Source organism: Lolium rigidum, chromosome 3 (genome assembly GCF_022539505.1).
Source record: "Lolium rigidum isolate FL_2022 chromosome 3, APGP_CSIRO_Lrig_0.1, whole genome shotgun sequence".
NCBI classification, from domain to species: domain Eukaryota; kingdom Viridiplantae; phylum Streptophyta; class Magnoliopsida; order Poales; family Poaceae; genus Lolium; species Lolium rigidum.
Window position 1 is genome coordinate 370,219,640 of NC_061510.1, and position 12,089 is coordinate 370,231,728.

The 12,089-nt window shown below is 45.0% G+C and overlaps 1 protein-coding gene and 1 pseudogene across 1 annotated transcript; both read right to left on the reverse strand.

Moving 5' to 3' along the window:
- Nucleotides 1-1,385: 1,385 nt before the first annotated feature.
- On the reverse strand, nucleotides 1,386-5,155 carry LOC124697409 (annotated as a pseudogene).
- A 4,063-nt stretch (nucleotides 5,156-9,218) lies between these two features.
- On the reverse strand, nucleotides 9,219-12,060 carry LOC124697410 (BTB/POZ and MATH domain-containing protein 2-like). The gene is made up of 5 exons (XM_047230006.1): nucleotides 11,971-12,060; nucleotides 11,819-11,879; nucleotides 11,673-11,725; nucleotides 11,161-11,257; nucleotides 9,219-10,366 (listed from the first exon to the last, which is right to left on the reverse strand). Exons 1-5 carry the CDS (start codon nucleotides 12,058-12,060, stop codon nucleotides 9,219-9,221), a joined length of 1,449 nt encoding a protein of 482 aa, XP_047085962.1.
- Between the last annotated feature and the right edge of the window lie 29 nt (nucleotides 12,061-12,089).

A 12,089-nucleotide genomic window follows, 5' to 3' on the forward strand; every position in this document is an offset into this window, starting at 1 on the left:
CCGGATGCCGCGTGCCATCCGCGGCCACGCAAACCTAGCCCAGATTTGGGCCGGGTTTGCATCGTTCCGGACGCCGCGGCCATCCGCATTTGCGGTGCGTCGCCGCGTTGGGCCGCATTTTTGTCCGGCTGGACCCATCCGGACTCGCGGACGCGGGATGGGTCGCCGCGTTGGAGATGCCCTTAGAAGAATGTGCAGCATGTACAGTGAATATGCAAACTAAAAAATTACCAATGCAGTGTGAAAACTGTAAAGGAACTATGACACACTAATCTAAATCAGACTCTTTTTACTCCACACTGGGGAGCACAATTAGCTTGTTTTTGTTTCAAGCGGAAGGTTGTCTAAAATGAATTTCTATGCAAACTACCAATATCTAGGCATGAGCATTTTTTACTGTTGGAACTAGTAGTATGGTTTCATCAATGAAACTGGGGGCTTTTCGAAAACAAAAGTTCAAATACAAGACAGGAAAAAGATGTTCAGGTTACAAAATCAGCAATCCTTGCATGAAAATACTAGAGGCCAAACTTCGCAACCTTCATACGGTCACTGCCTCAGCAGACAATCCTATATCTAAGAATCATTAAAACAAACTGCAACCATAAAAAAAATTAGCATACATGGTTCTTGGTTTGCACATAACTTGTCAAACCGTAATGTTCAGTATTCCAGCAAGCAATTGGTAACGTGACCAGTAGACAGTCCAGGAGCTCAAGAACAGCTCTAGCTGCTGGAATCGCAGGAAAATTATACTAGAAGAATAATGTACAGCATGTACAGTGAATATGCAAACTAAAAAAAATACCAACGCACTGTGAAAACTGAAGTAACTAGAATAATATGACACACTCATCTAAACAAGACTTTTTTACTGGACACTGGGGAGCACAATAAGCTTGTGTTTGTTTCAAGCAGAAAGTTGTCTAAAATGAATTTCTAAGCAAGTACCAAATATCTAGGCATGAGCATAATTACTTTTGGAACTACAATTGTTGAGGGCTCTTTGAGCTCCTTAATTCGAGAACAAAACTTCAAATAGAAGACAGAAAAAAAGAGCTTCAGGTTGCAAAATCAGCAAGAGAGAGAAGAAAAAAAGGAGCATAGCCTTGTATGAAAATACTAGAGGCCAAGCTTCAACCTTCGATCACTACCTCAGAAGACAATACTATGTCAGAATCATTAAAGCGAACTGCAGCCATAAGAAATTTGTAATCCCTAAAAGGCTAACAATTTTTTTTCACTGGATCCCAAACGAGCATTTCAACAAGTCACAGCCTCTCTCAACCTGCTAAATAAACAGTGTCCTGTACTGAACTCAGGAAGCAGCACAATGCTTGCAGCGATTGCTACAGAAATGAGACAGGCACTGGAAAAAATGTAAATGGCAACTAGTTTAAAGTCTTATAAACTTCACTAATTAGCATACATGGTTCTTGGTTTGCACATGACTTGTGAAACCGTTAATAATAATTCTCTGCGAAGGATACGATGACCAAACAAAAAGGAGCAACGACATCGCATGCTTGTGAGAACCAAACTACACATAAATCTACTAATACTAGCATTAGATAGCATGTAGGGTCTTTTACTAACTTCGTGGACCGATGATTGCAGATCAACTAAACCTCACGTTGATGCACTTGATTTTCTTTTCCCTAGTAAAGTAGGAACAACCTGGGACATTAGGAGATCCTTTATAACACCAGGGCAGCTCTTAGTTAGAAACTCAAAACCTTCAGACTCCATGGCTGCAACCAGATTCGTCGGTGAGCTGAGGAACTCCAAGGATGCCGCCTTAAGGTCATGGCAGTGGTGCTGATCCGCCAATGCCAAGAAGGTCGCCACAGAGCTCGTACTGATACCTCTGCTCAACTTATCTTCACAAATCAGCTTCAGCCTGTCCAGATCATACTTGTCCGCAGCAATAAGCAGATGCTGAGCCATGGCATATTCTTCTTCTTGCATAATATCTGGAAACACATCCGTGTAGATGAAGGAAAGCAGAGCACTAAAGACGTGTGCCTCCATGTCATCTATGCATATGGCCTCTGCGGTGGTTCCCTCCTTCATCGGGCCATAGAACTGTGCTCTGAAGACCGGAGACCGCGCAGCGAGCACAGACCGGTGCGCGGAGAATGTCTCCCCGCCGACTCGGAACTCAACATCAACACCCACCTTGCTCGACAGGAGATCACCGAAGTGCTGGTGCATGTCAGACGGTGGCAGTACGATGGATGGCGTGTCCTGCGTGTGGAAGTCGCCCATGATAGTTACATCGACCTTGACAGTGAATGAATCGTCCTTGAGATGCTCTGATTTCTCCAAATCCTCCCTGCTGATAAAGTAGGAAAATCCCCATGAGTGTACATGTCCATCGTGTGATAAGTCACGGATTCTGCCCGTCTTGGTATAGACCGGCACCGGCTTCCCATGTGGTCGAGTAAGCTGAACTTATATTGTGCATTCACGGTCTCTCCTTCGGCAAGAGTATCATCGAATTTGAGAAACAAGGATATGAAATCGATGCTGTTGGATTGCCACCCGTTGGGACAGTAGCACACACGCCATGTGCGGCCTCCCACCCGGAACGGGCGGGATTCTATCTCTTGGCCGTTCGGGAGCTCCTTGGTGCGTGAATAGCCGACGATCTTGAGCAAGTGGTAGCCGCTCACGGCGCCAGCGACAATGGAGGAGGCGGATCCGGAAGGCGGGCCTCCGGCGACAGGCGAGAACGTTGGCATGACGTGCTGCGTGAACGGCTGGGCAGGTCGCCGGTGGGAGGGAGGAAGAGGGGGCGGCGACGAGGGTGGCCTTTGGGAGGTTTATGAGTGAGACTAAGAAATCAAGTGGACTCTTGTGTGGGCTGTCAATGGGCCCATACAGGGAAGACGTGTCCCACAAAATGAACTTTACGTGTTCACATTATCTTCGCAAAATTGCCGATTTGGCTTCATTTTTAAGGATCAACAACTACCAGGAACACGTTCTACATTGGACGGCTAGAGAATGTTCCCCTGGTGCATTAGAGCATCTGCAACAGAAGCTCCTAAAATCGGAGCCCTATATGTAGTTTGCAACGCGCTGTAAACCGATACCGCGCGTTGGCCCCGCCGGAAGCGCCATTTTGCCGCGCGTGCTCGGGCGGCAAAAGTGCTCCTCCACCGGAAGTGCCATTATGCAGCGCGTTGCTTCGTTTTCGTTCGAAATATAAATCAAACAAAACAAATAAAACACGAAAAATTACGAAATATATTGAAAGTTCGACATTTTAAGAGACATTTGAAACTACACTCGGAGTGACTCCGAGTCCCAGTCGTAGTCCGAGGAGTGGGAACTCGGAGTCGTCTCCGACACCGGCGTCGAAGTCCACTCGAAGGACGACGAGGAGGAGAGGACGATGGTGGACGGCCCTGCGCCATTTTTCTTCTCCTCCTCCTTCCTCGCCGCCTTCTCTGCCCTCGCCGCCTTCCTCGCCGCGGACTCCGCACGGCGCTTGTCGCGGCTCGCCTTCTCTCTCCTCTCCTCCTGCATCACAACAACAACTGCCCCCGACACCCAACGGCAGCCGTAGAGCGAGGAAGGGAGATAAAAAGCTTCAGCGGTTGGCCGCGTTCACGCGTGCCCCGTTTATAGCGCGCGCGGGATAGCGCGAACGCGCGCGGGCGGCAAAATTTGTAGCGCGCGCGTCTTTTTCCCACCTCCGCTAGAGCTTCGCGCAAGCGTCCGCGGGCGGCAAACTGGCGGTTTTTTTGCCGCGCGTGGCTTTTACAGCGCCTGTTGGAGATGCTCTTATCATGTGACACTGGAAAACTGTGTACGTCGTCAGTGTCATTGTCTAAACTAAAAGCGCTATAAGATCGTAGTAACAACTAGGAAAACGCATAACTAAAGAAATGCTGATATGTAGAGGAAACGACCGTCACATACCCAATTCAAACTTATATTTTGTTTTCTATTTATTGTTCATTTTCATCTTCCGTAATTGCATACTAATGAATTCGATACAGGAGATGAATCATCCGCAAAGTTGATCCTCTAGCTCAAGATTTCTTACGAAAGCGAGTAACATAGTTATTCCAGCTACTCAGGACCCAACGAGACCGAGCATAAGCGACAATAAAGACGAACATGAAGGCACAAAATAACCCTGATAGGCGGACACAAGAACCACCTGCCACAAGTTTTTTTTTTTTTGAAAGGGGGGCAAAAAGATTTGCCTCCATTCATTAAATAAGTAGGAGAGTCTTGACAAGACAAAAAAAGAAAAGCATAAGTTCCTAAGAGATTACTCTCCCGATATTACAAAACTCAAATGCTTCGCACCCGCGGCGCTCCAAAGTTTAGCCTCATCCTTAATGATTTGAAGTAAGATGGTTGGGGGCGCAGATTTATTGTTGAATACTCTTGCATTACGCTCCTTCCATATTGTCCAAGTGACAAGCATGGTTATAGAAGATATGGCCTTCCGGTTCTCCATTGCATTGCGCAACATCATCTTCCACCACTCCCGAAGGGACGCATCTCCCCCCCCCCCCCAAACCCTCTTAACCATATCCCAAAGCCTCTTGGTATAGCGGCATTGAGAGAAGAGATGAGCCGCCGTCTCTTGAGTTTGCATGCAAAGCGGGCAAAGCCCACAATTATCCCAACCCCTTCTCTCAAGACGATTCGCCGTCCAAATTCTATTGCGGATGGCCAACCAAGCGAAGAACTTGACCTTTGGAGGGGCCCAAACCTTCCACACCATCTTGTTCATATTTATTAATGTGGCTCCAAAGAATTGTGCCTTGTAGGCGGAGGTCGTCGTGTACTCCCCATTTGAAGTGAGGTTCCAAGTGATGGAGTCTTGTACGCCCTCAATAAGTTGAAAGGCATTTAATTGCACCCAAAGCCGGATGTACTCATGAATGTGATGGACGGTCAAGTTGGTGTCCATCTTTATTTTGGCAATCCAAGCATTATTGGTGAGTGCATGCTTGACTTTCCATTTCTTCCTCGTGGAGGCCTCATATATGAGCGGGGCAATATCTTTGGGCTTTTTTCCGTCGAGCCACGGGGAATCCCAAAAAGGAGCAATCTCCCCATTACCAATGGAGATAGTGGTGGAGGCATAGAAGAGCTCCATATCCACGTCATCACAGGGGGTACCCATGCCCACCCAAAGTTTACTCGGGTCATGCCATTCAAACCAAGGCCATCTCAACCGAAGAGCCCTCGCAAATTTCTCGAGATGTAGGATGCCCAAACCGCCAAGCTTCTTGGGTCTACACACCGATTCCCAATTCAACTTACACTTTCCCCCGGTGACCTCTTTGGTGCCGGCCCAAAGAAAAGCACGCTCGATTTTATTCATGGAAGTGATGCACCCCGGTGGGATTTTGAGCGGGGTTAGATGGAAAATTGCTTGGGACGTGAGGACGGATTTGACAAGGGCCCCTCTCCCGGCTGCATTGATATTTTTCCCATCCCAAGTAACAATCTTGCCGGCCATCTTGTCTTCTAACGGTTGAAAATCGATCCTCTTGAGCTTCCAAACCGATAGGGGCAGCCCCAAGTACTTGATTGGGAAGGAAGCGCGGATCACTGGAACCCCATCAAGCACCTCGTTAATGTCAATATCTTGACATCTAATGGGAATGACCATGCTCTTTTGGAAGTTTGTGAGGAGACCGGTAGATTCTCCGAATAAGGCGAGGATGGAGGAAAGATTTTGAATGTCCTCCTTCTTGGGATCCACAAAAACGGCCGCATCGTCCGCATATAGAGATGTTCGAATAATTGTTCCTCTTCCTCTTATCTTGTGAAGGAGCTCATGTTGGGTGGCCAACTCAAGTATTTTTTGGAGGGGGTCTATAGCAAGGACAAAAAGGAGTGGAGACAAAGGGTCACCTTGTCTCAAACCTCTTCCATGCAAAATGGGAGCACCGGCCACCCCATTTAGGAGGACCCTTGAAGAGGCGGTGCAAAGCAAGAACTTGGGCGGAACTTGGGCGGAAAACCGTGTCTCTTAAGAAGCTCAAGAATGTAGTCCCATCTCACGGAGTCAAATGCTTTGCGGATATCAAGCTTGAAGAGGAGCGAAGGGATTTTGCTCTTGTGTAGCCTTCTTGCAAGGTTTCTCACATACATGAAGTTGTCGTGGATGCTTTTTTTTATGAAGGCGCTTTGGGCATTGAACACAAGGTCGCACATTAGAGGGGCAAGGCGGGTAGCAATCATCTTGGCAATATTTTTTGAGATGGAGTGTATCAAGCTAATAGGCCTATAATCATTGACCTCCTCGGCCCCCTCCTTCTTTGGCAAAAGAACAATGTTGGCCGAGTTGACCCATTGGAGATGCGTGGTATGGAGATTGTTGAATTGATGAATGGCTCCCAAAACGTCCACCTTGATGATGCCCCAACATTTTTTGAAGAAGGCTCCGGTAAACCCATCGGGGCCGAGAGCTTTGTCGGAAGGCATTTGGGATATAGCTTTAAGCACCTCCTCCTCCGAGAATGGGTCATCAATTCCATCAAAACTCATATTGCCAAGGTTGAGATTATCCCACTTCAAGTCTCGAATTCTACATGCCCCATGCCCCATAACCGAGGAGAAATGGTTGTGCAAAATCTCTTCCTTTTGTTGGTGGTCGGTCACCCAACCTCCATTATTCTTGATGCGATGAATGTGGTTTTTCCTTCTCCTTGTGTTCACCCTCGAATGAAAGAACTTGGTGTTGGCATCACCCTCTTTAATAATGTTTGAAATTCTAGCACTTTGCTTTTTCCTAGCTCTCTCCAAGATTGCAAGGCTAATGACCCTTCTCTTTAAACCCGCTCGAAGTTCCCTCTCATCCGGAGAAAGAATCCTACTCTCTTGGGCAATGTCAAGTTGAAGAATGACAAGAAGCGCGGCGTGAAGTAACACCTTTGTGTTCGAAAACAATCCTCGGCTCCATTTGGCAAGATCCCTTGCCGTGTTCTTAAGCTTGTGGAAGAGATTTTGGTAAGGCTCTTCGTGTCCGGAGGGCAAAGCCCAAGCTTGCAGCACAATATTTTCGAACCCCGGGATGCACGTCCAAAAATTTTCAAATCTGAAGGTTCTCGGTCTTTGCGGGCCACTAGAGTCGGCAAGGAGTAGGGGGCAGTGGAATAGCTCGAGCTGCAGGAAAATAACGATTAACGAAAATTATAGATGTACTCTAGCAGAATGTTAAACATGTAATTAGCCAATGAATATTCAAACTACGATTTTTCAATGCAATGTGACCATTCTGGATTTCTGGTATAGGAACTAAAGAAGTCTTCTAAACTAGGCAAGTGTGCGACACCTTTACTTGGCATGAGGAACCATTAAGCATATGTTTATTACAAGCATAGGGTTGTCTAAAATAAATATCTATTTTGAAGTACTGGCATCTTTACCAACGAGAATCATAAGGTTTGTGATTTCAAAATTTCCTGGGTCAACTAATTCCAATGATTTGTCATGCTGCTCAAGAAGAAAAAATAGTCCGCGCTTGAAGAGTGAAAATAATCACACCAAGAACATTTTTTGTATTACAGGGGAACAATACCTGAATATTAGTGTAATCTTCCGCGCCATCAATATACTCTCTCAGCTGAAAAAAATGTTGCAGACTAATACAAATTCAATAAAGTGATAAATTCTAGGCTTTCTTTTGGCTTAACAGAGCGTCAATGCTACTGCTATGATTAGGCCTGGTTAGGCCTGGTAGATGAGCAAATAAAACCTCCAGCAACATCTCCAGCTCTTCCACTTCATTCTCATTTCCATCTATAGTTGCTGCACCGGCTCTACTAGCTCTTGATATTTTTGAACCAATGGTCCACCAGACACACTGATTGCAACTTTGTTGACTACAATTTTTCAACGCAATGTGACCACTGTGGACATGGTAGTACTCACGATGGGCAAAAAAACCGATGACCGAAGACCAAAACCAAAAAGACCGAGACCGAACCCGAAAAGACCGATACCGAAATGACCAATAAAATATTGGGTAGAAATTTTATAGACCGAATTAAGTTTGGTCAATTTGGTCATTTTGTTCTGAATAACCGAATAGACCGAAATGACCGAATTTTACGTAAGATTGTCCCAATGTTTAGATTTTTTGATATGCGTGAGATGTGATATTGTTGAATATTCATAAATTTCTCTAGCGTTGTTACATTTTTGTTTAGAATGTTTAACATTTATTCTTGACAATTGATAATAATATATGCAATGAAAAAACATCCAAAATACATCTAAAATGTTGCCAACCTTTTACTAAATAATCTCTAAGTTTTGCGTTGACAACGTCGACCACACTGTTCGGTCATGACCTAACCCGAACCCGAATTATTGGGTACCCGAATTTGTCGGATAGTTAAAGTAACAAGTATATTTCGATCTTCATTTTTTTTCTGACCGAATTTGAAATAGACCGAAATACAAAAACCGAATTTTCGGTCATGACCGAATGCCCACCCCTAGGTAGTACTTACACCTTAGCTGCATGCGAACCGTTACACCTTTTTTACTTTTGGAACTACTGTTGTTTTATCAAAATTTCAGAAACTGGGGGCTCTTTGACCTTACTCCAGGAGAAAAAAAAAAGGGAAATTCAGATACAAGACAGGAAAAAACATGTTTTAGGTTACAAAATTTGAAATAAGTGCGATTAGCACCTTGTATGAAAATACTTGGGGCTAAACTTCACAACCTTCATAAGATCACTAGTTCACTACCTTAGCAAAGACTACTGTGTCGGTATCATCATACAAAATGCCACCATAAAGTAACTTGTAAGCCGTAGAAGGCCAACACTTTTTCAGTGGATCCCGATTCTCAACCAGTCAGAGTCATCTCATCTAAAATTGATAAATAAACAGTTCCCTGTACTGCAGGGGATGCATGAACTCAGGAAGCAGTGCACCCAGAATCAATATTTGCAAAGCAACATGCACTTGGCAAAGTATAAAGCAACTAGATGTAAGGTTCTAACTACCTGTTCGCTAATTAGCATACATGGTTCTAGGTTTGCACATAGCTTGTCAAACCGTTAATGATAATTCTCCACGAAGGATACAACGTACATCATATCCTTGCGAGAACAAAACTAAACATAAATCTACTAATACTAGCACTAGATAACATGTAGGGTGTTTTAGCAGCTTTCTGGACAGATAATATTGCAAAATGACATCATGATTGCAACCTCAGGTTCAGGCCCTTGATTTTCTTTTCCCAAATAAACAAGGAACAACCTGGGACATGAGGAGATCCTTCAAAACACCGGGGCAGCTCTTGGCTAAAAACTCGAAACCTCCAGAGTCCATGGCCTCAGCCAGATTGGTTGGCAAGCTGAGGAACTCCAAGCATGCCGCCTTAAGCCCGCGGCAGTGGTGCTGGTCGGCCAATGCCAAGATGGTTGCCACGGAGCTCGTATTAATACCACTGCTCAACTTATCTTCACAAATGAGCTTCAGCCTCTCCAAACCGTACTTGTCTGCTGCAACAAGCAAATGCTGAGCCATGGCAGACTCTTCGCCATGCTTCATTTCCCCAGGCAATGAATCTGTGTACATGAAAGTGAGCAGAGCACTGAAAACTTCTGCCCCCACATCGTCTACAGATATGGCCTCTGTGGTGGTTCCCTCTTTCATCAGGCCAAAGAACTGCGCTCTGAAAACTAAAGACCGCGCGGCGAGCACCAATCGGTGCGCCGAGAATGTCTCCCCGCCAACTCGGAATTTGACATCGACGCCCGCCTTGCTCGACAAGAGATCCCCGAAGTGCCGGTGCATGTCAGATGGTGGCACCAAAATGGAAGGTGCCTCCTGCGTATGGAAGTCGCTCATGATAGTAACATCGACCTTGACCCTGAAGGAATCGTCCTTGAGATGTTCTGATTTCTCCAATGCCTCCTTTTTGATAAACTTCTCAAATCCCCAAGATCTGCCCACGGCCACAGAAAAGTCTGTGATCTTGGTAGTATGGGTATAGGCTTGCACCGGCTTCCCATGTTGGTCGAGTAAACTGAATTTAACTTGTGCCTTCACGGCCTCGACTTCAGCAAGGGTTGCACTCCATGTGCGGCCTCCCACCCGGAATGGGGAACAGAGGATACACTTGCCATTGGGGACATCCTTGGTGCGGGAGTAGCCAACGATCTTGAGCAAGTGGTAGCTGCTCACGGCGCCGGCAATGATGGAAGAAGCGGATCCGGAAGGGGTACCGTCGCAGGCGACAAGCGAGGACGTAGGCATGGTGTACGGCTTGATTGGTCGGGCTGGTGGCTGGCGGTGGTGGCTCGGGGAGGGAGAGGCGGCGAGGGTTTGTGGGAGGTGTATATCAGTGAAGCCAAGGAACGCTAGACAAAGAAAACAACTGGGCACTGTTGCATACTGTGATCAATTCACAATTTCTTCGCATGGCTGTTTGGTGCCATTTTTGTGAGTTGGTTCCATTTTACTATGAATTGCTCTTTTTTCTTCCTTTCCGTGAAATTTTTTTTGCCCATCTTCAGGCTAGTGTGCATGCCATGAAAGGAAAAACCATTAACTACAAGGAAAACACGTGCTACACTGCTATATTGCGCCGCTTGTTTTGTAAAGCAAGGAAGGTGCATTACCATGTGGTCATGGGAAAACAGTGTATGTTGTCAGTGTCAATGTCTAAGCTAAAATAACTAAAGAACTGTCAACAAGTATCCCCAAAATAACTGGTGACAGAAAGAGGAGACAGTCGTCACATATCCCTTTCAAACTTCTATAGTATTTTCTTTTTCATTTATTGGTGCCTTTTATCGCCCTCGCCCCTAATTCCATACTAATGAATTTGGTACAAAAGAATAATCATCCGCACAGTTGACGCTCTAGCTAAGATTTCGAGCTGAGGAAAGCGAATAATACGATTATTCCAGCTAATCAGGACCCAACGAGACCCTTGTGCCTAGCATAAGCGACAATGGAAATGAATACATACATGAAGTCACAAAATAGCCCAGATACAAGAACCACCTGCCACAAGTTCTAGATCATGTGAGATACATGTTACATCATCGATTACTGTTTAGGTCTTGTTTTGTCAAGCGATGTAATTTACCCATTTAAATATGTCTCATCATAAATGGAATCCATGCTCGTTGGTAGAGTATTTTCATACCAAATTCAGTATTCCAGCAAGCAATGGGTAAAGTGACCAGTAGACAGTCCCAGAGCTCAGGAACAGCTCTAGCTGCTGGAATCGCAGGGAACTTATACTAGAAGAAGAATGTTCAGGATGTATGGAGTGAATATGCAAACCAAAAAACACCAATGCACTGAGGAGTCTAGGATACTATGGCACACTCATCTAAATCAGACATTTTTACTTGACATTGGGCAGCACAATAAGCTTGTGTTTGTTTCAAGCACAAGGTTGTCTAAAATGAATTTCTAAGCAAGTACCAATATCAAGGCATGGGCATTTTTACTTTTGGAACTACTATTGCTTCCTCAATGAAACTGGGGGCTCTTTGAGCTCCTTAATTCGAGAACAAAACTTCAAATACAAGACCGAAAAAAAAGAGCTTCAGGTTGCAAAAGCAGCAAGAGAGAGAGAGAGAGAAAAGAAAAGAAAAGGAGCATATATAGCCTTGCATGAAAATACTAGAGGCCAAACTTCAACCTTCATACGATCACTACCTCAGCAGACAATAACAATACAATGTCAGAATCATTAAAACAAACTGCAGCCATAAGAAATTTGCAATCCCTACAAGGCCAACATTTTTTAACTGGACCCCAAACGAACCTTTCAACAAGTCATGGCCTCACTGAACCTTCTAAATAAACAGTGTCCTGTACTGAACTTAGGAAGCAGCGCAATGCTTGCAACGATTGCTAAAGAAATGAGACAGGCAATGGAAAAAAAAATGTAATGCGCGACTAGATTAAAGTCTAATAAACTTCACTAATTACCTAATTAGCATACATTGTTCTTGGTTTGCACATAACTTGTGAAACCGTTAATAATAATTCTCAGCGAAGGATACGATGACCAAACAAAAAGGAGCGACGACATGGCATCCTTGCGAGAACCAAACTACACAT

Coding starts and splice junctions, on each gene's coding strand:
- LOC124697410 (XM_047230006.1), bottom strand. CDS start 12,060: ATGTCGTCGCTCCTTTTTGTTTGGTCATCGTATCCTTCGCTGAGAATT. Junction 11,880..11,970: donor ATGTGCAAACCAAGAACAAT/GTATGCTAATTA, acceptor TCATTTCTTTAG/CAATCGTTGCAAGCATTGCG. Junction 11,258..11,672: donor TGTCTGCTGAGGTAGTGATC/GTATGAAGGTTG, acceptor TTCTTCTTCTAG/TATAAGTTCCCTGCGATTCC.